Below are 24,020 nucleotides of genomic sequence, written 5' to 3'. Positions count from 1 at the left end.
TTATATTCTTTGCTCAGCACTTAAAATCATCAAATCATCAAAGCAAAACTGGGGTGAGCCCGAGTTAGCTACAGGACAGAGAGTGGGTTCTGCACCTAACACGAGGGAGTCCCCAGGCACGTTCCTCCCTGCTGAGGACGCCTGGAGCATCAAGACCCCCGTTGAGCCCGTTCCCCGCCATCCCCGCCATCCCCGGGAAGCAGCGTACCTGAGACAGCTTCAAGGGGATGGTCTCCAGCTGGATATCGCACTCGATGCGGGGGCTGTGCCGGGACCGCAGCGGCTCCTTGGAGCAGTTCCTCCTCAGGAGCGCAGCCGCGCACACGGGCTCCAGCACGTAGTGGTGACTGCGGCTCCCCATGCTCCTGGCCATGGCCTCCTGCGGGGAGAACCCTGCTCTGCTCACGCCACCCCCTTCTGGCCACGACTCTACGATGCTGGGTTTATGACGGTCACAGCTGTGGCTGCCACAGCTGCAAAAGTCATCTGGTCTACGGTATATTTTAACAGGTTCCAGGAACAGTATAAAATTGGGCTCTAAGCTAAAATATATATATATGTGATATATATATAAAATATGTGTGTGTGCGTGCATATAACTACGGATGGAACCCAGGGGCATTCTTCCTCCCAGCTACACCCAGCCCTATTTTTTATTCTTTATTTTGAAACAGGGTCTAAGTTGCGGAGGGCCTCACTAAGCAGCTGAGGCTGGCCGCAAATCTGCGATCTTCCTGTCTCAGTCTCCCAAATGCTAGGATTACAAGTGAGAGCCACCACGCCCAGCTCTACGCTAGTATTTTTAAACATTATATCTATATCTTCATGGGAATATACATGGTTTAAGATTTTATTATGATGTGAGACTATAAAATTCCAATAAGACTATATTTTTTGTTTTTTTTTTTTTTTCTTTGGTGGTACTGGGGTTCCTGGAAGCCCTTCTACCTCCGGGCTACACTCCCAGACCTATTTTATATTTTTGAAACAGGGTCTCTTACGCCAGCGCGGCTGGCTTTGAACCTGCGCGATCCTCCTGTCTCTGCCTCCCAAGCGCGGGGATTACAAGCGTGCGCCACCACGCCCGGCAATAAGACTATATTTTTTAAAAAATTAAAAAATAAGCCGGGCGTGTTGGCACACACTTGTAATCCCCGCGCTTGGGAGGCAGAGACAGGAGGATCGCGCTGGTTCCAAGCCAGCCATGCTGGCTTAAGAGACCCTGTTTCCAAATAAAAATATAAAAAATAAGTCTAAGAGTGTAATCTGGAGGTAGAAGGGTTTCCAGGAACCCCAGTACCACCAAATAAATTAATTAATTAACTAATTAAAGCAAAACGAAGTTGAAATGTCTCTTTCCTATTCTCAAGCCAAGCACCCATTTCCCCTCCCCAGAGGCAGCCGCATCGCCCCAGCTTCTTGGGTCCCACCAGGGGCTTCCCATTCATATTCAGGAAAACCTACAATTTTCCACTCTCTTACACAAATTTATAAAAACTGTTTTTTTTTTCCCTTGGTTTTCTTAAATTGTAATAGTATATTTAGAGATCATTACATATTCATCATGAAGGTCATTATATTATTACTATTATTATTATTATTACCATTTTTGTGGTATTAGAGATTGAGCCCAGGGGCATTCTACTCCTGAGCTACATCCCAGCCCTTTTTATTTTTTGAAACAGGGTCTCACTAGGTTGCTGAGAATCTCACTACACTGTTGAGGCTGTCCTCCAACCAGCAATCCTCCTGTCTCAGCCTCCCAAGTACTGGGATTACAGGCATGTGCCACCACACCTGGCTTACCTTTATTTTTAACAGCTGCATAATGTTCTACTATATGAATATAATGTTTACTTAATTAATCAAAACCATTCCATAAAATAGCCTGCAAGCCAAAGAAAACTGTGGGTGGGAGAAAAACTGGGTCGCTTTTCTCAATTTCACTAAAACCATCCACAGTTTCCTTACAAAAGGAAAATGTTGTTTTTATCCTTCACAAACAGTAACATTTTATATCTTATGATTTATTGCTTTCTAAGTACATCTTAAATTCCACAGAACGTAATGTAAAATGCAGTAAAAGCTCCTCTCCAGAATTCCGGCTGGTGCTCTGCTCACTTAAAATCCAGACGCCCAGTGCGCACGTGACCAAGAGAATGAACAACCATAACACCGGCGGCGGAGGAGCACTGCGCGGTGGAGAGGAGCCGAGACCAGCAACACACACTGTTGTGTTGTTGTGCTGTTGTTGCCATTGTTGTTTTGGTACTGGGAAGTTGAACCCAGAGGTGATCTACCTCTGACCTACACCTTAGCCCTCTTTTATTATTTTTTATTTTTATTTATGTTTTACCTATTTTATATTTTTATTTGGAAACAGGGTCTCTTCAGCCAGCAAGGCTGGCTTTGAACCTGCGCCATCCTCCTGTCTCTGCCTCTCAAGTGCGGGGATAACAAGCGTGCACCACCATGCCCGGCTTATTATTTTTTATTTTGAAAGAGGGTCTCACTAAGTTTTTGAGGCTGGCCCCAAACCTGCAATCCTCCTGTTTCAGCTTCCCAAGTAGTGGGGTTATAGGTATATGCCACCATACTCAGCTTCAAACATGTCTTAAAAATATAACTTTAAGTGAAAAACAACCTATGTTCAAGGTTACAGACAGAGCAAGGGCCTCTCTCTCCAGGGCTGGCCGGGAGTCAGACGCGGCAGGCAGGGGTCCTGCAGCTTCCCCCTCAGTGCTGTCCTGCAATGAGGCCCCGCCAGAACCACACCTGCAACTCCGCCTGCGGCAGGTCCCCCAGTAAGGTGCAATCGCTGTCCCAGTAGATGCCGAACTCCGCCACATCCAGCTGTTTTTTCCGCATTGGCTTCTGCACCTGCGGTTAGACAGGAAAGAAAACAGATGACCGTCTTTCTTCACAAGCACATGGATTCACTCAACATCCCGAGGGTGACACACATCCCCCTCAGGCACTCTGCAAGGTGCAGGAGACACAAAACGCCGGGCGTGGTGGCGCACGCTTGTAATCCCCGCGCTTCGGAGGCTGAGACAGGAGGATCGCACGGGTTCGAAGCCAGCCTCAGCTACTCAGTGAGGCTTCCGGCAACTTAGTGAGACCCTGTTTCCAAATAAAATATATATTAAAAAAAAAAAAAAGGTCTGGGAGTATAGCCCGAAGGTAGAAAGACTCTGGGTTCCACCCCCAGTACCACCAAAAAAAAAAAAAAAAGAGACACAAAACTAAATTAAAATACGAGTTTGCTCTTGCAGAATTCAAAATCTAGCCGGCTGGGGCTAAGAAATATTTTTATCACACAGAAGCAGAGGAAGAATATCTAAGATGCAGCCCTTGGAAACAAATACACTGGGAAGAAGGTTTATGCCATCATACTAAGGAGTCCAGGCCTCGCACTTGGACAGAGCCACCCAAAGTGTGAGAGAGGCAACTGCCAAGATCCCAAGACCGCGTGTGTGTGCCTGGAGGCTTTTGTGGGCTTTGTGGTTGTTGTTGTTGCTGTTATTTTGTCTGGTTTTGTTTTTGGTTTTGAGAGGCAATTTGGCATATGGCGTCACTTTTCATGTCACTCTTTATTGCTGCAGCGTAACTGTGTGTGGCAGTGAGACTCAGGGGCACGATCACACACACGCACGACGTTATTTAGTCTGTTGCCTTCCCCCTCTCTCCCCTTTCCTCCCCCAGTTATGGGTCTCAGACACAGAACTGTGCGACGGTGTAAGGCAGAACTTCCCAATTTGCCAGAAAAGTCAAGTCTTGAGTATGTCAAGATCGTGAGCCAGTTTATGGAAACAAGTTATATCATAGAAACATTTGGTTACGCTGAGCTCGCCCCGTCCGGCCCCAAGCAGCCTCGGCCACTTGCCCCAGCACTGGACAAATCTCGTCTTCTTTCCGAGGTGCCACAGCTCTGGGAAAGACTGAGCAGCACAGCCTCGAATGGATCCGAAGGGCCTGAGGCCACAGAGCAGGCGTCTCACCGGCCCAGGCGAAGGCCGCACGCTGCAGGATGGCAGTCACAAAAGAAGGAGAGCCACGCTCGAGACTGGCAGGGAAACTCAGCAGGACCCTGGGCCACGCGAAGGAGGAGGACGGGAACGGGAGCAACACGTGCTGAGCGGCAGGGACGGCCACCGTTACCTATCAAGGACCAGGCGGGGCATGGCTGGCCTCGCGGCCACCCATCCCCTGCTGTCCCTCCCCTTGTGGCTCAGTACAAAGGCAGCCCCACAACACCAGTGGATGTGGCTGGGATCCGGGAAGGCTTTCTTTACCAAAGCAGGTGATGGGGAAAATGTGGGCAAAACCACCCTTGCCAACCCTGCTCCGCAGCTGGGACGCCTGGCTGCACATCGTCTCTCTGACCCCAGTGCCCTGGGCCGCACTGTGAGGGTAAAGTGGTTCTGACAACTAAGAATTAAGTGAGTCATATCATGTTAAAGGCACTTAGTACTAACACATCAAAGGGTTCAAAAGCTATTAGTCACTGTTTTATTAAGTAAAAATTGCAGGAAGCCATTGTTTGGGGCTAAGCTCCTGCACGGAGCCCCCACAGAACAGACTGAAAATCAAAATAGAGCCTAGGCTGAAGTTCCATCCAGCCGAAACTAAGCTGGTTATCAAACACCAGGAGAAATGCAAGATAACAGCCAAATTGCCCAAGCAGGCTAATTTTAGTTCATGTGATAAAAAGGTCCCTCTGTCACTCATCCTCACCTCCTTTAACCTTGACAAAAAACACCCTGAAGTGATCTGATGTTAAGCAACTAGTTCTCCCTTGCGCTGTCCCCGCAGGTAAAGCAGCTGTGAAATGATCTCTGCCCCCCTTCTGCTTCCCTGCGCCCTCGGTCTCTAGCACCAACCCCCTTTGCCCAGCCCGCCAGAACCCATTCTACTCTATGGAATGAAGTGTTGCCCAATTCTAGAACAGAAGATAAAGTCAACTGACAAACATAAGTTTAGCCGGGCACCGTGGCGCACACTTGTCATCCCAGCATTTGGGAGGCTGATACAGGAGGATCACAGGTTCGTGGCCAGCCTCAGCTACTTAGTGAGGCCCTCTGTAACTTAGTGAGTGCCTGTTTCCAAATAAAGAATAAAAAATAGGGCTGAGGGTGTAGCTCAGAGGTAGAATGCCCCTGGGTTTAATCCCCAGTACAGAAAAAAAAAAATTGTAGGTTGTTGCAGCCCTTATTCTTTGTCAGATCTAACGTTCAATAACATGTTAGAGAACAAAGGAGGGAGTTCATTTCACACGGGCAAAGAAGAAGACAGACTCTGGCTGAAGCCAGCCATGACATAAGATGATAGCATTTGCTCTTGAGGCCCAATTCCTCACACAGCTCTCCTAAATCACTTGGAAGTCCCTGAGTGAGATCTTCTGTTATTGTTTGGAAGTCACTGGTAGTATCTTTTGTTACTCGTAATAAATCTTTATTATCATACCACACCTGAGTTTATGCTAAGTCCGTGACCTCGGTGCTGCCCTAGATAGCCTTAGGATGGGGCAGGCCACCAGAAAGAGCAGCTAACTCTATGGGTAGGACTTTTGCCCTCACCCCACCAACCTCTGAGTTGGGGGTTGGAGACTAAGCTCAATAAAAAACTGAACACCAACCGTGGCGCAGGCTGTAGTCCTGGCTACCTGGGAAGCTGAGGCAGGAGGATCACCAATTAGGCACTAGGCAACTTCGTGAGATGCTGTCAGAATAAAAAGAGCTGGGGATGCATCTCAGTGGTAGAGCCCTTGCCTAGCATGCAGGTTCCCTGGATTCAATCCCAGCACCAAAAAAAAAAAAAAAAAAAAATTCAACAATGAGATTTGATGAGCTTTCAGATTATTGAACACTAGGAGACACATACATGGCCCTCTTCATCTGACTGTATAATAAGCTGGGAAAGTATTTCCCCAAGTCCTGTGAACCGCCCTATCAAACCACCAAATCTAGCCAGCCTTGGTGGCGCACGCTTGTCATCCCTGCGCTCGGGAGGCGGAGACAGGAGGATCGCACAGGTTCGAAGCCAGCCGCACACGCTGGCTTAAGAAACCCTGTTCCCAAATTAAAAAGCATAAAAATAGGTCTGGGAGTATAGCCCGGAGGTAGAAGGGTTCCCAGGAACCCCAGTACCACCAAAAAAAAAAAAAAAGACCGCAGGACAGCCGGAAGCCAAAGCGGTGCGAGCCAAGGGCTGGTTGGAAGTCGGCCTGCATGTCACCGGCACACGAACAGACACCCGGTGGTGTATACAAGGGCAGTGCGGTTTTATTCAGCCATTAGAAAAACAGAAGGAAAATCATAGGAAGAGAAATAAGCCAAACTCAGAAAGACAGACACATACATTATATGCTTTCTCCTCTACATGGAAATGGGGGGGCGGGGGGGGGATCAACAACAACAGAAACGGGCATCACCAAAGTAAGGGGGAGACTAGTGAAGGAAAGGACGGGAGTCGGGACGAAGGGCAAGGGGCAGAGGGCGAGAGTGAGATGGGCCGTTCATGCCATGCGCATGTGTGACAGGCCACAACGAAACCCAGCATTCTTACAATTCACAAGCACCGATTTTTAAAACTGGCGCAGGAAGAGTCTACAGAAACAATGTTGTTTTGTTTTTTTCTTTTTGGTGGGGTTCCTAGAAGCCCTTCTACCTCCGGGCTACACTCCCAGACCTATTTTTTATTTTTGGAAACAGGGTCTCTTAAGCCAGCGAGACTGGCTTCGAACCTGCGCGATCCTCCTGTTTCCGCCTCCCAAGCGCGCGGGGATGACAAGCGTGCGCCACCACGCCCGGCTTGAGAAACAATGTTTAATCAGACAAGCCTAAGGCACCAGAGGCTTCCCATAATTAGCTTGGGGGGGGGGGGGAAGCACAGTGGTACGCGCCTATAATTCCAGTACTTGGGAGGCTGAGACGGGAGGATCGCAGGTTGAAGAGACCCTCAGAAACCTGACTAAATCCTGTTTCAAAATAAAAAATAAAGCCGGGTGTGGTGGGCACACTTGTCATCCCAGCACTCGGGAGGCTGAGACAGGAGGATCGCGGTTCGCGGACAGCCTCAGCTACTTAGTAAGGCCTCTGCAACTCAGGGAGACTCTGTTTTAAAATAAAGAATAAAAAATAGGGCTGGGGGTGTAGCTCGGAGGTAGAATTCTTCTGGGTTCCACCACCAGTACCGCCAAAAAATAATAATAATAAATTTTAAAATTAAAAATTAAACAGAGCTGGGGTGTAACAGCTCAGAGGAAGAATGCCCCTGGGCTCCGTCCTTAGTACTAAACAAACAAACAAGAATATAAGGATGAGGGGAGAGGTGGAGAACAGAGTTCAGGATGTGGACACTATCAGCAAAAAAACTCCCAGGTGGCAGCTGAAACTATGAAACAGAATAGGCTCCCCAAGGAGGGCACATCTGAGAAGTAAACCCCAGCTGAAATCGTCCCTGCAGCTCGGTTTCCTTGTGCTCAGATGAAAGCGAGCGGCCCTAGGTCAGGACACTCACTGCTTCCCCGGCCGCAAAGGAGCCTGCGGTCTCGGGTCAGAGCGCGCCCCGGCAGGAGCGCAGGAAAGAAGCCACGCCCTCCGTGACACTGCGGGCCGCGGGCGTACTCACCGGCTCCTTCACAGCATTCTGCATGGACACGTTCTTAATGCAGACGCCGAACGCAAAAGGGTGGGAAGGGTCGGTAACCCCGTCTTCAAAGCGTAAGTGGACATCTTGGATTTTTAACTGCGAAGTGGAGAAAAGGAAAAAACATTTAGATAACTTCTGCAGATGCACACCACAGGAAGGAGACAAACTGCTCTTAAAACACTAAAGTGACTCATAGCAAGCAGTTTTGGGGGGAGGCATTGGGGACCGAATGCAAGACCGTCTATCTCTGAGCTACACTTTCAGCCCTTTTTATTTTTATTTCTATTTTGAAATGAAGTCTCACCAAATTGTTGAGGCTGGCCTCAACTCTGATCCTCCTGCCTCAGCCTCCCAAGACTGGGATTACAGGTATGCGCCACCCCTCCCTTCCTCACCACAGGCATTTTATGCAAACTTAACGCACACATACCCGGTTTTCTGTACATTCCTAAGAGTCATAATCACAAGCTGCACGTGAATGACATTCCTTTGTGATTAATGACAATGCTTTCATTAAATCATTTCAGGAGACACCTTAAATACTAAAGGACAGAATGCCATTTTATCCAGACAATGATTCTCACACTCTTGGTCTCTTTTCTTTTCTCTCCTTTTTTTTCAGTACTGGGGATGAAACTAAAGGGCCTTCTACCTCCAAGCTACATCCTCAACCCTATCCTTACTCTTTATTTTGAAACAGGGTCTCACTAAGTTGCAGAGGGCCTCACTCAGTAGCTGAGGCTGGCCGCTAACAGCGATCCTCCTGTCTCAGCCTCCTGAATGCTGGGATTACAAGCGTGCACCACCAGGTCCAGCGCCACTCTTGACATCTTTTCTTTTTTGGTGGTACTGGGGTTCCTGGAAGCCCTTCTACCTCTGGGCTACACTCCCTGACCTATTTTATACTTTTTTTTTTTTTTTTGAAACGGTCTCTTAAGCCAGCCTGCGCGATCCTCCTGTCTCTGCCTCCCAAGCGCGGGGATTACAAGCGTGCGCCACCACGCCCGGCTCACTCTTGACCTCTTAATCCTGTCTCTTTGTCCCGGCATCAAGACCCAGGAACACCAACCAGCGAGGCACATAAACTTTTTATGTACATATGTATGTATATATTGTCCTTGCCTCGTAATGGGCTACAAAAAGGTGCTCTGCTTTAATGATTAAAAAATAATAGTAATGCTGGCATGGTGGCTCACACCTGTAATCCTAGTACTTGGAAGGCTGAGACAGAAGGATTGTAGGTTCAAGGACAGTCTCAGCAAGTAGGGAGACTCTCATTAACCTAGCCAGACCCTGTTTCAAAATAAAATCAGGCTGGGGCTATAGCTCAAAGGTAGAATACCCTGGCTCAATCCCCAGTTTCAGATAAATAAATATAAATAGGGCTGAGATGGGCTGAGGTTTCAAAATAAAAAAATAAAAAGCTCAGTGATAGACCTCTCCACCTCTGGGTTCAATTCCCAGCACTCCCCCACTATATATTCATATAATATGTATTATATATACACAAACATATAGACAGACAGACATAAAATCACAGGGACTACTGCTTTACACCTACATATGGTAATAACAGAAAGGCAGACAATGACCAGCACTGCTGAAGCTGTGGTGGAGGCTGGAATGCTCCGACACTGCTCGTGGACCCGTAACATCCGCAGCCTCTGGAAGAGCTCAGCAGCCCCTCAAAAGGCAAAGTTACGCCGGGCGTGGTGACACATGCTTGTAATCCCCGCGCTTGGGAGGCTGAGACAGGAGGATCGCGCTGGTTCGGAGCCAGCCTCGCTGGCTTAAGTGACCCTGTTTCCAAATTAAAAAAAAAAAAATAGGTCTGGGAGTGTAGCCCAGAGGTAGAAGGGCTTCCAGGAACCCCAGTACCACCAAAAAAAAAAAAAAAAAGGCGAAGTTACCCTGATTCAGCAACTCCACTCCTAGGTGTATGCTCGGTACAACTGAAAACATGTTCACAGGCACAAAAAGTGAGAAATCGATGCTCTCCCTAATGTGCAGAAGCTAGGGAGGAAAGGGGCCATGGGGGAGCTCCAGACAGAAGAGGAGACGCCACAGATGAGCACTGAAGGCGACCTAACCGGGGGCCGAGGGGGGCAGAGGGAATCCACAGACCTGGCACGGTCACTAAGCCAAACTTGAGAGGAGACGAGGGAGGGAATGGGAGGGCGCTGGGGAGGGGCCCTAGCACCTCGTACGTAGTCAAGATGTAGGACAACAATGCACCAATAAAGTTATTAAAAACTACACACAGACGTTTACAACAATGTGACTCATAATAGCCAAACAGCAGAAAGAACCCAAATGCCATCGACTGGTGACGGAACACAAAACGCAGTGCACGTGAGGAGCGGCTCCAGAGGCCTGACCCAACCCCTGCTGGTCTCCACAGCCTAAGGCCGCCTCCCTGGAACGACTCAGTCTCCTCTTGAGTTTCTGCCTGGAGGTACTTGTGGCTGTCAGAAGAATTTAGTGTGTGTTTTCGCCAACACCTGACATAGGCTCTGGGCCCTTTCACAGAGCCTGTAACAAAAAGGGTTTACAATCGCGGATCTTCTCTGAGAATGCACACAGGCCCAGGAATGTGCTTCCCAAGGAGCCAAGTGTAATGGGGAGTGAGGAAGGGTGGGAGGGCGGCGCCCAGCAGACAAGTGGCCTGATCACTCTCACCTGTCTCGCTCACGCCCTTCCCTACACACACCTCCCTATCAAAGGACCGCCCCGCATAAATCAGACGGAGCTCGGCCTCGCCTCTACTGTCAGTAGGTCCCAAAGAAATCTCAGCAACTGACCAAGACCCTGTATCAAATCAAAACAAGGAGAACCGGAGAGCGACACCAGTGCAGCCGGAGGCCCTGGCTCAGTTCCTACAGCCACAGAAGAACCGTCCACTTCAGCTGTCACTGACTTTAAAAATTAGGGTTTCTTTTTTTTTTTTTTAGTTTAGTTTAATAACAGCTTTATTTAGCTGTAGTTCATACACTAGAAATTCACCTTTTTTTTTTTTTTTTTGGTGGTACTGGGGTTCCTGGAAACCCTTCTACCTCTGGGCTACACTCCCAGACCTATTTTATATTTTTTTATTTGGAAACAGGGTCTCTTCAGCCAGCGCGGCTGGCTTCGAACCTGCACGATCCTCCTGTCTCCGCTTCCCGAGCACGGGGATTACAAGCGTGCCCCACCACACCCGGCAAAAGTTCACCTTTTAGACAGTCTAGTTTTTTAGTATATTTACAAAGTTGTGTATTGATCACAGCCATTTAATCCCAGAACATTTTTATTATCCCCAAAAGAAACCTCACACCCAGTTGGCAGTCACTGTCAATTCTCCTCTCCCTCCAGTCCTAGGCAACCACTGATCTACTTCCTGCGTGGATCTGCCCATCCTGGACACTTCCTATAAATGACATCATACATTATACACTACATGTGGCCTGGGTGCCTTCATGGCTCATCTGTGTAGTATCATGTCAGTACTTTATTACTTTTTATTATTAAAAAAAATCCATACCATTGTATGGGTTACCAAAGATTACAGAGCCAGACATTAAAGTTGTGAAAAAAAACTGTGGGGGGGACTAGAGACTGAACCCATGGGGGCTCCAGCACTGGGGGGGGGGACTAGAGACTGAACCCATGGGGGCTCTAGCACTGGGAGGGGGGGGGACTAGAGACTGAACCCATGGGGGCTCTAGCACTGGGGGGGACTAGAAACTGAACCCATGGGGGCTCTAGCACTGGGGGGGACTAGAGACTGAACCCATGGGGGCTCTAGCACTGGGGGGTACTAGAGACTGAACCCATGGGGGCTCTAGCACTGGGGGGGACTAGAGACTGAACCCATGGGGGCTCTAGCACTGGGGGGGACTAGAGACTGAACCCATGGGGGCTCTAGCACTGGGGGGGACTAGAGACTGAACCCATGGGGGCTCTAGCACTGGGGGGATACTAGAGACTGAACCCATGGGGGCTCTAGCACTGGGGGGGACTAGAGACTGAACCCATGGGGGCTCTAGCACTGGGGGGGACTAGAGACTGAACCCATGGGGGCTCTAGCACTGGGGGGGACTAGAGACTGAACCCATGGGGGCTCTAGCACTGGGGAGGGAACTAGAGACTGAACCCAAGGGGGCTCTAGCACTGGGGGGGGACTAGAGACTGAACCCATGGGGGCTCTAGCACTGGGGGGGGACTAGAGACTGAACCCATGGGGGCTCTAGCACTGGACTATACCCCCAGCCCTTTTTATTTTTATTTTGAGATAAGGGCTGAGTTGCCCAGATTGTCCTCATGCCTGCAATCCTCCTGTCTCAGCTTCCCAAGTGCTACAGGCCTACACTACTATACTAAGCTAAAATAAATACATAAATCTTCAAACAATTTAAAGCAGTCAACTTAAAATGTACCAATCTTTTTGTCAAAGTTATAAAACTAACAACCTCCAACTATATTTTTGGGGAACACAGCATACCTTAAACACACCTGGCTTGGGTCACACTGGCATTTCAAGAAAACCCTAGCGATCATAAATATAGGCTAACTCATGCTGGACGTGGTGGCGCACACTTGTAATCCCAGAGCCTGAGACAGAAGAGTGTGGTTCATGGACAGCCTTAGCTACTTAGTGAGGCCCTTTGCAACTCAGTGAGATTCTATTTCAAAATAAAGACTAAAAGCCACGCGTGGTGGTGCACGCTTGTAATCCCTGCGCTAGGGAGGTGGAGACAGGAGGATCGCGCAGGTTCGAAGCCAGCCGCGCTGGCATAAGAGACCCTGTTTCCAAATAAAAAAATATAAAAATAGGTCTGGGAGTGTAGCCCAGAGGTAGAGAGGTTTCGAGGAACCCCAGTACTGCCAAAAATAAATAAATAAATAAATAAATAAATAAATACTAAAAAATAGGGCTGGGGGTGTAGATTGGAGACAGAATGCCCCTGGGTTCCATCTCCAGTACTGCAAAAATAAAAAATAAAAAATTTTAAAACCCATAACTCTTATGACACTCATGAAATTTAGTGTGGACCCTGATTTAGTTTCTGAAGACAAAGTAAAATTGTTCTTATAGTAGAAAATAAATACAACCAGTAGCCCAGCACCAGTGTCACTCCTCAGACTGCCCCAGATACATCCATGAGAGGTGAAATGGCGCAGTGGGCTGCTCGTCAATTGACTACATAACCTACTAGACACCGGGTGGCCAGCCTCTCTCACATCCCAGATGAAGACACGGGCAGAGGACTAAGCGATTCGCTCTGAAACCACAATCACAGGCTCCCGGGACCTGGCTCCCGAGAGCAGTTCTTCAGCAATTCAAAGAGAAAGCAATGGGACCGCCTACTCACAGCAGCCGCAGCAAGAAAAACCTGCGCCTGCCTTTCAGGTTTCCCTCTGGCACAGCCTGCGAAAGTGCACGCCCAGCAGCCCGGCCGATCTCGGCGCGCCCTCGCAGCCCGCGAGGAACAGCGGCTGGGGAGGGGGGCTCCCGAGGCCTCGGGAACGGAAGGGGCGCCAGGACTTACTTCGATGTTCTCCACGATCCTCGTGACCACTGAGGCTGTCACCGAATACCAGTAGGACTCGCCCTTCTGCTGCCGCTCACTCTGCAAGGCAAGGAGCCGCGTCAGCCCAACCCGGGGTCCTCATCTGAGCAGCGCCCGCCCAGCCCTCCCTGCTTGCCTTCCACTTCTCCTCCAGGGCCTGAAGCAGCGCCTTCTTGCGCTCCCTTTCCAGCAGCTTCTCCTTCTCGTCATTGAAGTCCTGGATCTTCTCAGGGGCTCCAATCAAGTGCAGGCTGGAGATGGAGATCACCCAGGGGTCTACGTGCGGGCGGTAGAAGGGGATCTGAAGGGTCACTTTCCCAATTACACCTGGCAAGACAAGGACACTCATTAAATGTCTGGACACATTTTTTATTCATTCCACTTCTCAGACTTTTTCTAGGTCCCTTGAAGTCACATGATTACTTTTCCCATTTATTGTTAATTTTTAAATAAAGAGGAAACAGGCTCTCACACACACGTGAAACAAGTGTTAGTGGGCTGGGATCCGTAAGAACAAGGAGTAATGAATTAAACCACAGAAAGCTCAGTGAGATTTTATCTCATCAAATGCAGCCTCTCCTCCGGAAATTCCCTTCCCACTGGACTGTACCTTCTACCCCCTTGGGCTGTCTTTCCACCCACTGCACCTGCACTGGCCCTGGACACAGACTCATTTCTTGTTACTTATTAATTGGCCGGCTGTAAGTATTCATCGGAAGTTTCAGACATAGGATACGCCTGAACTTGAACAGGACCATCTCAAGTGACGGTGCTCTTACGTTCATCAGGAGGAGTTCTGATGCTTCACAGAAAACTCACGGCCTGGGGGAGCCATGACACTCATTTCCCCCGCTCTTCCGTTTCTAGCCAAGCCTCCTAGAAGACAAGCCTCCTTTACATTCAGCACAGAAGAGGCAAGTCAGGGCAGAACACCTGAGCCCTTCTGACGACTCTCGCAGAGCCACAAGCCCAAGCAATCCCCTTTCTCCCTCTTTCTTTCTCTCTGATTTTGCAGTACAGAGGATTAAACCCAGGGGCCTCTGCCTCCCAGCTGCACCGGTGCAGCTCTTCGTCCTTGTTTTTATTTGGAAGCAAGGTCTTGGTCAGTCGCTGAGATTTTATTCAGCAACTACTGATAGTAGCGGCAAGGGCTGAGCTCCATTCTGATTTATGCAAGGGTTTATACAAATAAGCCTATTTATCTTTTGTCTTGAAACAGGATCCACTAGGTTGCTGAGGGCCTCGTTTAGTTGCTGAGGCTGGCCCGCAATCTTCCTGTCTCAACCTCCCAAATACTGGGATTACAGGTCTGTACCACCATGCCTGGCTTCAATATTCTGCCCCTGAAAGCAGTAAATATTATTAGTGTGTGATCGTTCTCCACTAAGATCTGGAATCCAAGTGGAATCAAACTGTTAAATTTAAAATAAAGGAGTATCAATAACAATGGTATTTTCTTTTTCTTTTTCTTTTTTTCCAGCACCAGAGATTGAACCTTGGGCCTTGTGCATACCAACCAAGTGATCTACACTAGCTACGGCCCTAGGCCTATTATCTCAAAGCTTTATGGTGATTTTCTTTTCTTTTGTGTGTGGCATTGGGGATTGAGCCCCAGAATATTCTACCTCCAAGCTACACCCGCAGCCCTATTTATTTATATTTTAAAACAGGGTCAATAGGCTAATGAGACTCTCACTACTTGCTGAAACTGTCCTCTGACCTGCGATCCTCCTGTCTCAGCCTTCCGAGCACGAGGATTACAGGCATGCGCCAGCACACTCGGCTTATGAAGACTTTTACAATGACACATGAAGGGGTCAGGTAACTTGTCCCAGGTCACACAACCAGAAAATGGTGGGCACAAATATAAACACAAGCATACTGTTCCAGAACCCACCTGTGTTGAATAAACTGTCAGGAATATCTACAATGAATTATCTGGGAATAAGAGCCCTCTGTATCTTGAACAGAGGTTCTCACCCTTTAGTAAACATAAGAACCACTTGAGTGCTTATTAAACATGTGAGCTATTCCAATTCAGTGAATCTGGGGGCACCCCCACCACCACCATTGCCACCCCCCAGGAAATCCTGACCCACGGAGCTCAGAGAACATACTACGGGACTGATCTCAACTCTCACACTTCCTGTCCTCCCTCTTCCTGGCCAAGCTGCAAGCCTCTCAGCTTTCGTTTCCCAAACAGTTTGAGACTCAAAATTTCCTCCCTCCTTTGTTACACCTACCAGCTTTGACTTCAAATGGCAGTTCCAGTTCTTTCAAGGCATCTTTCTTTAATGGCAAGTTTTCTAATTCAACAGCACCTAAAAAGGAAAACATCGAGACATATTCACTCAGCCAACACAGTAGGTGCCTAATGTGCGCACTGAAGGCTAAACAGAACACGTCCCATCTCCAACAGGGCTAGACAGGGCCGAGGCAGTGCTACCTCCACCGGTGAGTTCTCTGTGTGTGTCTCTGACGCCCGCTCGGCCGTGTACGTACGTAGTGACGGCTGAAGCTTAGCAGCCTTGAGGAGCCAGGCAGGGCTCTGACCTCTCTAACAGTCCAGCAGTAAATATTGTAGCCATTATAGGTGCCTATTACATATTCTTCTTTTACTTACTGTCTTGTTGTTTGGGGTTAATGTTTTGTTTTGTTTGAGGAGGGGTCTCACTACATTGCACAGGCTGGTCTGAAGCTCCTGGCCTTAAGCCATCCTCCTGCCTCGCCTCCCAAGCAGCTGAGACTGCAGCACACATCACTGTCTTTTTCAACCAGGCTTACGCAATGTAAAAGCCACCTGAGCAAGCAGGTCAGGCTGGACCTGCTGACCAGTTACAAACGCCCAACTTAGGCTAGTACTTCCCATGGGATCGTCACCATGTGACTCAGTAGGATGAAGGCAGGCTCCTGGGCCCTGTCCCCAGACCTCCCAAGTCAGATTGAAACACAGGAATCTGCCATTTTTAACAAGCTGTTCCCACCCTCATCCCCTACCCTGCAAAATAAGCGTAGAGCACAGAACATCCGGGTGCCCACAGTTTAAACAGAATTGGCCTCCAGCAAGAATACGCTCCCATCTGAAAAGAAGATCTCTACTCGTCTACTCGTTCTCTTCTGCAACTCCGCTTCTAGGTGTAAGAACAAACTTGTCAGAAAGCAAAGGAAGAAGAGGCCTGCCTGAAGGTCCTCTTCAGACCCAGCCCTTCCGAGTACACCCAGCAGCGCACAGATCAGAGGCAGCTGGACTTCGCTCTCCGCTGTGGCGTAGACCCGGATGCCCGCGAGGCCCATGCATTGAAGGCCTGGTCCTCAGCCCATGGAGCAACTGGGAGGTAGTGGAAGCTTTAGGTGATGAGCTCTGTGGAGGGACCTGAGGTCCCTGAAGGGGTCAGGCTGGAGCCAGGCCCCATCCTCTCTCTTTTTTCCAGAGGCCAGGAGGTAAATAAGCCTAATCCACCAGGCACTGCTGCAGTGATGCTCCACCTCGCCACACGCCCAGAGGAGCGGGGGCCAACAACCATAGACGGAACCCTGAACCTTTCCTCCCTTTAAGCAGACTGTCTCAGACATTCTGTCACAGGAACGGAATGCTCACTAACACTCTCTCCCGGCTGTGAAAACCATCCATTCGTACATACACACTGAGCCCAGTTCCACGCGGGGCACCACGCTGGCCGCAGGGAACACGATGAGAGAAGGTAACGTCCCCGACCCTAAACTGCTGGGGAGATGGATGGCCACTGCTTCACGAAACTGTGCAACCTAAGACAAGTTCTAAGCCACTTAAATCTGCTTGAGAGACGTGTCTTCAAGAACAGGGAGCACAGACAACAACCGTTAACTAGCCAGAAAGCACAGGATCAAAGTAAACACGCCTTTGATTCCAAAGATAAGATAATGTAGGAAATAGGATTACTTCTCCCTTTAAGTGGCTGTTTAGAGCCGGGCGTGGTGGGCACGCTTGTCATCCCAGCATTCAGGAGGCTGAGACTGGAGGATCGCGGTTCGCAGACAGCCTCAGCTACTTAGTGAGGCCCTCTGCAACTCAGTGAGACCTGGTTTCAAAATAAATAATAAAAAATAGGGCAGGGGGGTATAGCTCAGAGGTCGAATGCCCCTGGGTTCTACCCCCAGACCTGCAAAAAATAAAATAAAATATAAAATAAATGGCTATTTAGGACTTACAGGTTATTGGGTCCTAAAGAAGAATTCATATCTAGCAATGTGGCAGGTTTGGAGCAAATATGGTGTATGAAATGTTTATTTTTTATGAACATCTGTTCCCATGGGACCCTACATACCTTCAGACTAACCAAAAGGAAAAGTTAATAAGTCCACTGAACAACCCTACTTCCACATTTGGGGAGAAAACTATCATAAGGGAAAAGTCAGAAAACATTTTCCGCAGGTGAAATTGACTTTAGAGGACAATATAAAGCTTCATAGTTGTTTCTTCTTTTTCTCCCGCTCACCCCCAGGGCAGGGGACTGCACTCGGGCTCCTGCACACGCCCGGCCAGCACCATACCCCTGAGCTCACTCCCAGCCTCATCTCTTCTTTTGAACCACCCTACACCCATACAAATCTGCCACAAAGGCAGTTGCACCCCGGGTTTCCCTGACTGCTGTGTAACCATAGGAAAGTGGAAAGGACTGTAGGCACCTCGCACAGCACGGTGAAAATGAAGGAAGCTGCCGAGTGTGGTGGCCCGGGCCGATAGAACACGGCGAGAGGCGGAGGCGGAGGAGAGCGCGTTCAACTTAGCAAGACCTTGTCTCAAAATAAAAATGAAAAGGACTGGGGCACAGCTCAATGGTATGGCAACATTAGGTTCAATCCCAGTACCAAAGGAGGGAGAAAGGAAGGGAGGGAGAGAAGGAGGGAGGAAAGAGAGGGAGGGCGGGAAGGAACAGAGGTTTAGAAAGGAGAGGAAATACAGGGACAAATGAGAAGAAACAGCAGCCTCGAGGAAGCCAAGCGCAACGGAACCCAGCCTAACAACGTGGCCATGGTTCCAGACTGAAAGCTTCTTCATCCCAAGCCACCAAAATCACCACCTCAGCCTGCCCTGCTGGAAGGGCCCCCTCCAGAAGCCACGCAGCCCAGCGCCCCAAGTGGGCGGGCACTTTATAGAGCAGAACGCTCTTCACTTATTTCCAAGCAGACACTCTGCAGGCTTATTCACAGATGCTTCATTGCAGAACTCCTCATCTGACATTAACAAGAACTCTGTTCTCTGAAGTGAGGCGTTTACAGCTCGGGCATTTCTCAGCAATCCTCTCCTGACTACGGATTCTCGCCCTCCGTTCCTCAGTTTTTACAGGGCCAGCCTCAGGTTCCGAGCTCATGAAAAGATAAAAGAGGTGCGATGGAGTTTTGGGTTACAAACACACAGACGTGTCCACAGACCAAGGTCCAGACTCCACGCGGGCACCGACGGCCTCTACCTTCCGACCACAGACCATGCCAAGTGCGCGCTGTAAGCCTGCAGCCTCTGCCCACAGGCTTTGTTCATCTGCAGTGTGGACCCTCCAGGCCACCCTTTTGAGAGGATTTGGTTGGGAATCCTCTCAAAGCCACCTCCACACAGCACGCCCAGAGTCCCGCAGACAGAGCAGAGCGGATGGCTCCTCCTGGGCACCTGACTGCATCAGTGCGACACTCGACACAGACTGGTGTGACGATCTAGCAGAGACCTGGTGTGCGTGTGTCATTCTCTTCTCCAACAGGTTAGCAGCTCTCTGAAGGCAAGAACCTTAGGGATGGAGGTGGAATAATATAATAACAATGGCATCTGTCACTCACTGAGACCTTGCTATGTGCCAAGCACCTCATCTGCAACATTCTTTTTTTTTTTTTTATAGTACTGGGGATGGAACCCAGGGGCGTTCTACCTCCAAGCTACACCCCAAGCCCTATTTTTTTTTTTTTTATTCTTTATTTTGAAGCAGGGTCTCACTGAGTTGCAAAAGGCCTAAGTAATAGCTGAGGCTGTCCTTGAACCGCAACCCTCCTGTTTCAGGCTCCCAAATGCTGGGATTACAAGTGTGCATGACCACGCCCAGCTTCATGTGCAATATCCTGTTTCTCTCTCTCTCTTTCTTTCTTTCTTTCTTTCGCCCTCCCCCCCCCTCTCTGTCTTGTTTCAGTTTTTCGGTTTTGGCTTTTAGTGCTGGGGATTGAGCCCAGAGCCTCCCGCATGCCAGGCAGGCAAGCACTCTACCTCTGAACTCTAACCTCAGCCCTACATTATCTCATTTAATCCTCGCAACAGTGCAAGGAAATAGTACAATTGAGTACCCCTTATCTGAAACGCTTGGGACCAAAGAGGTTTCAGACTGAAGAGTTTTTGAGACTTGTAGATATTTCAGATTAGGTATGCTCAACCTATAATAGTTTCTCAATTTCTTTTTTTTTTTTTTTTTTTTTTTTTGGTGGTACTGGGGTTCCTGGAAGCCCTTCTACCTCCGGGCTACACTCCCAGACCTATTTTATATTTCTGAAACAGGGTCTCTTACGCCAGCGCGGCTGGCTTCGAACCTGCGCGATCCTCCTGTCTCCACCTCCCAAGCGCGGGGATTACAAGCGTGCGCCACCACACCCGGCTAGTTTCTCAATTTTTGAGATTAGAAAAATGAAGCTTAGTGGACAAACAGTTTGCCTGGAAATAACATTACTGTTATCTGGGCGTGGTGGTGCACCCTTGTAATTCCAGCATTCGGGAGGCGGAGACCGGAGGATCGCACAGATTTGAAGCCAGCCTCAGCTACTTATTGAGGCTCTCAGCAACTTAGTGAGACCCTGTTTCCAAATAAAATATAAAATAGGTCTGGGAGTATAGCCTGGAGGTAGAAAAGTCTCTGGGTTCCACCCCCAGTACCACAAAAAAAAAAACTAAAATGACTGAAAAATAGGGCTGGGGGTGTAGCTCAGAGGTACAATGCCCCTGGGTTCCATCCCCAGTACCACAAAAAAAAAAAAAAAAGAAAAAAGAAATAACAGAACTGTGCAGTGGTAGCGCGAGAGTTCACACAGACCTGTCGGAGCACAGGTGGCAAGATGGAGTGGGGACAGAGGCCTTTAGTTCCTGCCCAGTCACCGATGGCTTCTAAGTGGAGTACCCAGGGTCAGGGTCCAAGCCTGTGCTCTCCGGGTCTCCTCCTGCCGTCCCTTCTGTATCAGCCCGGAGGCCAGAGCCCTGGCCACAGAAGCTACTCACGAAATGTTTGCTGAACAAAGTAAAATCTTAATACAAGTGCTATCTTTGTCCTTCAACAACTCCGCGTTTTTATTACTTTTAGCTCAAGTGCACAAACTACCCTTGAAGTCCGAATCGCCAGCCCATCACATATGCTGCAGCGGTGGTGATGGCGCCCCACGACCTCTAACTGGACTGAGAGCCCACACATGCCAACCAGGACGGCGCTCTGGTCCTCGGGACCAATGAGATGCTGACCATTACTTCCAGCTTACAGAAAGGGAGACCGAGCATGCAGAGGTCGAGCGATGTGCCCAGGTTTCTGGACAGAGGAGGAAATGAGGCGGGTTAGCCTCAGAAACAAACCACACTCCTGGCCACTGTTTCAGTCTCCTCTGCAGCTCCCGAGACATGTAGAACAGTAAATATTTGCAGAGGAACTGGAATAACATTCTGGCTCCTATTTAGTGTCCCGCACCCCAAACATCGCCTGTGTGATCAAGATCGTGGAATGCTGTCAAGTTCTTTGCAAAGCATTCTCTCCATACACTGTGACGTGCCCGAGACTTTTCTGGCCAAGCATCATGGTGAGCTTTGGATTCATAAGTACAGGGTATCATACTAACACCAGTTATGAAAGAAAAACCATTTTTCTATTCTGTGGAGAAACATTCCTCACTCTCCCAAGTTCATTAAAAGCCAAGGACAACAATTTTCTTTTTTCCAGTGTTGGGGATTGAACCCAGGGTCTCAAGGGTGCTAACTACACTTAACTATGTCCCCAGCCCAAGAATAATAGTGTTTTAAAAGGAAATAGGAGTAGAAAAGCAAGTTAAGGCACCAGAAGGATGTGTACAATTGTTACAAGATAGATTTTGTCTCAAGTTGCTGAGATTTAGCAGGGTGTGGTGGCGCACGCTTGTAATCCCAATGCTTGGGGAACCGAAACAGAAAGGAGGATCACAGGTTGGAGGACAGCCTCAGCAAGTAGTGAGATCTATCAACTCAGTGAGACCCTGTTTCCAAATAAGAAATAAAACTGTGTTGGTATAGCTCAAAGGTAGAATGCCTCTGTGTTCAATCCCAGGACCACAAAAAAAAAAAAAAAAAAAAAAAAAAAAATGCTGAGATTACAAACATGTCAGTAACACAGACTCTGGGATGTATCAGGTGCCATAAATTTCCATATATTTACTTCTTCAGCAAATATATGCCACATCTCTCCCAAGAAGGCCAGCTCATTTATTAGCAAGGTTGGTTTGCAGTTCCCTAAGCCTCGTACAACTCAGCGATAGCTTCAAAGTGTTTCTAGGAACTTCAAGAAGTGACCAAAGAAAGGAACTGGATACGCTGCGGCTCTGAGTGGCCCTCAAGTCCTTGGCTGCCCGGGCTAAGGACAGGAGGAGACGCAGGAGTCCACTCTTGGTCCCAGGATGGCGGGAGAGGGGCCACCATGATGGCTCCCGCAGGCCTCTCCACCACAATCATCTGACAGGACAACGTGAGGCAGAATCTCCGGGAAAGCAGCACTCTGCGGGACAGGCAAACACCGAGAGCCTTCTCAGGGTGTGTGCAAACGCCTCACACTGCCGCCCACTGACTGTCCTGGTCCACCAGCCAAAGCCCAACCCAGGTCCCCCTTATTTGGAGTCTTCTCACTTCCTGTGATTCTGCCTGCTTCCAGACTGACGTTATCTTCTTTTTCTACATACGTTCCATTTTGAGTTAGGCAAAGAGCAAATTAAAACAAGAAAAAGGGGGGGAAAAAGCTGCTTTCTGATTCCCGTGCCAAATCACAGGACTGCATTTACAAATAATAGGCTGGTAAAAGCTAAAATATCTCAAGCTTTAGATACGTGTGTGTGTGTGTGTGTGTGTGTGTGTGTGTGTGTGTGTGTTACTGGGGATAAAACCACCCAGGGGCATTCTACCACTGAGCTACACCCACAGCCCGATTTTTTTCTTTATTTTGAAACAGGGTCTCACTGAGTTGCAGAGGGCCTCACTAAGTAGCTGAGGCTGGCCGCGAACCCAGATCCTCTTGTCTCAGCCTCCTAAATGCTGGGATGACAAGCATCCGCCACCACACCCGGCTGATACTTGACTATTAAGCAAGACAAGATTTCAGAAATTCTGTGAAAGACCTCATAGTAATGTTTTTGGGGTTAGTTTGCATGTTTGGGGCTTTTGTTGATGCCAGAGACTAAACTCAGGGAATGTCTACCCCCAAGCTACACCCCCAGCCATTTTTTTTTCCTTAGAAGAGTCTCACTAAGTTGCTAGATGGCTAAAGCTGTCCTCGAACCTGTGCTCCTCTTGTCGCAGCCTCCCATATACTAGAATCATAGACAAGCACCACCATGCCCAGCTCACTCACAGTAATGTATTTTCTTTTTTCTTTTTTCTTTTTTTTTTTTTTTTTTTGGTGGTACTGGGGTTCCTGGAAGCCCTTCTACCTCCGGGCTACACTCCCAGACCTATTTTTACATTTTTATTTGGAAACAGGGTCTCCTAAGCCAGCGCGCGTGGCTGGCTTCGAACCTGCGCGATCCTCCTGTCTCTGCCTCCCAAGCGCGGGGATTACAAGCGTGCGCCACCACGCCCGGCTTACAGTAATGTATTTTCAACTTCTATTGGGTGTCTACCATATGGTAGCAGGCCAGGAGCTTTAAGTGTTATTTCACAGCTGGGCATGATGGCATAGTTTTAATCCCAGTACTTGGGAGGCTGAGACAGGAGGATCGCGCAGGTTCACAGCCAGCCTCAGCTACTTAGTGAGGCCCTCTGCAACCCAGTGAGACCCCCGTATCAAAAATAAAGAATAAGCCAGGCATGGTGGCGCACACTTGTAATCCCAGCGCTTGGGAAGCTGAGACAGAAGGATTAGCTACTGTTTACATATCTTGTGACAAAACTGTATTTGAAGCCAAAGTCAATGCCGCTGTCACTACGCAGCAGCTGCCTCCACAAGGCTAAGCAAAAATGAATGAGGGGAAGCACAGTCCCCAGGAGCACAGTTTGTTTTGCTTTCAACCAAGAGTTCCCTGAGATCTACAGCTGCATACTTAGTTACCTTGTAACGACCGTGACGGTGATATGGGAGAACATACTACCTCCTACACAGGTTTAATACAAAGCCATCAGAGTATTAGGTCTCATTATTATCAACCCACAAAATACGCATGTAAGTAACAGAAATACCATCGTCAAAGTCAAACTTCACCAAAGAGAAAGAAATGCTCGCGCTCACCTTTCAGAAGTGCAACCGAGAGCTGGTCGGTGTTCAGGTTGTTGACATATTTCCCCAAATAGGTGTTGAGAACCCAGGCTACGAGACCTTCCAACATGACTACGTCCTCAGGGAAAGGGCTTACAAGTCATGGGTTACTCTTTATTTCTCTCTCTCATGGTCACGAAGAATCTGTAAAAGAAAAAACGATGGAAATCAACACAGCAGTACTGGATCGTTTTAAGTGGATTTCCTACGCAGCCTGCCTGAAAGCAGACAAACACAAAGTATACATTAAAAAAAAAAAAAAAAAAAAACAGAGCAAGAAGCAGTGTAAAGCAGGACTGGGGGGATGAAACCCAGGGTCATTTTACCTTCAAGCTATACC

At 48.7% G+C, this 24,020-nt stretch overlaps 1 protein-coding gene across 2 annotated transcripts in view; it reads right to left on the bottom strand.

The window, feature by feature from the left end:
• Window positions 1-23,809, bottom strand: part of VPS13D (vacuolar protein sorting 13 homolog D) — a gene marked incomplete at its 3' end in the record, with an annotated part of 245,737 nt that extends 221,928 nt beyond the window's left edge. For both annotated transcript variants that reach the window (XM_080692050.1, XM_080692051.1), the window contains exons 1-7: window positions 23,654-23,809; window positions 15,446-15,523; window positions 13,339-13,529; window positions 13,182-13,262; window positions 7,633-7,749; window positions 2,776-2,880; window positions 209-379 (exon numbers count right to left, since the gene is read on the bottom strand). In XM_080692050.1, coding sequence (XP_080548176.1) covers window positions 209-379; window positions 2,776-2,880; window positions 7,633-7,749; window positions 13,182-13,262; window positions 13,339-13,529; window positions 15,446-15,523; window positions 23,654-23,750 — 840 coding nt within the window. In that variant the 5' untranslated portion in view covers window positions 23,751-23,809. The remainder of the gene's footprint in view (window positions 1-208; window positions 380-2,775; window positions 2,881-7,632; window positions 7,750-13,181; window positions 13,263-13,338; window positions 13,530-15,445; window positions 15,524-23,653) is intronic.
• Window positions 23,810-24,020: the final 211 nt, after the last annotated feature.

The sequence above is a fragment of the Muscardinus avellanarius genome, assembly GCF_963383645.1.
Source record: "Muscardinus avellanarius genome assembly, chromosome: 3".
NCBI classification, from domain to species: Eukaryota; Metazoa; Chordata; class Mammalia; order Rodentia; family Gliridae; genus Muscardinus; species Muscardinus avellanarius.
The sequence above is the reverse complement of the archived record's forward strand: the minus strand, read 5'-3'. Positions and strand labels throughout refer to the sequence as shown.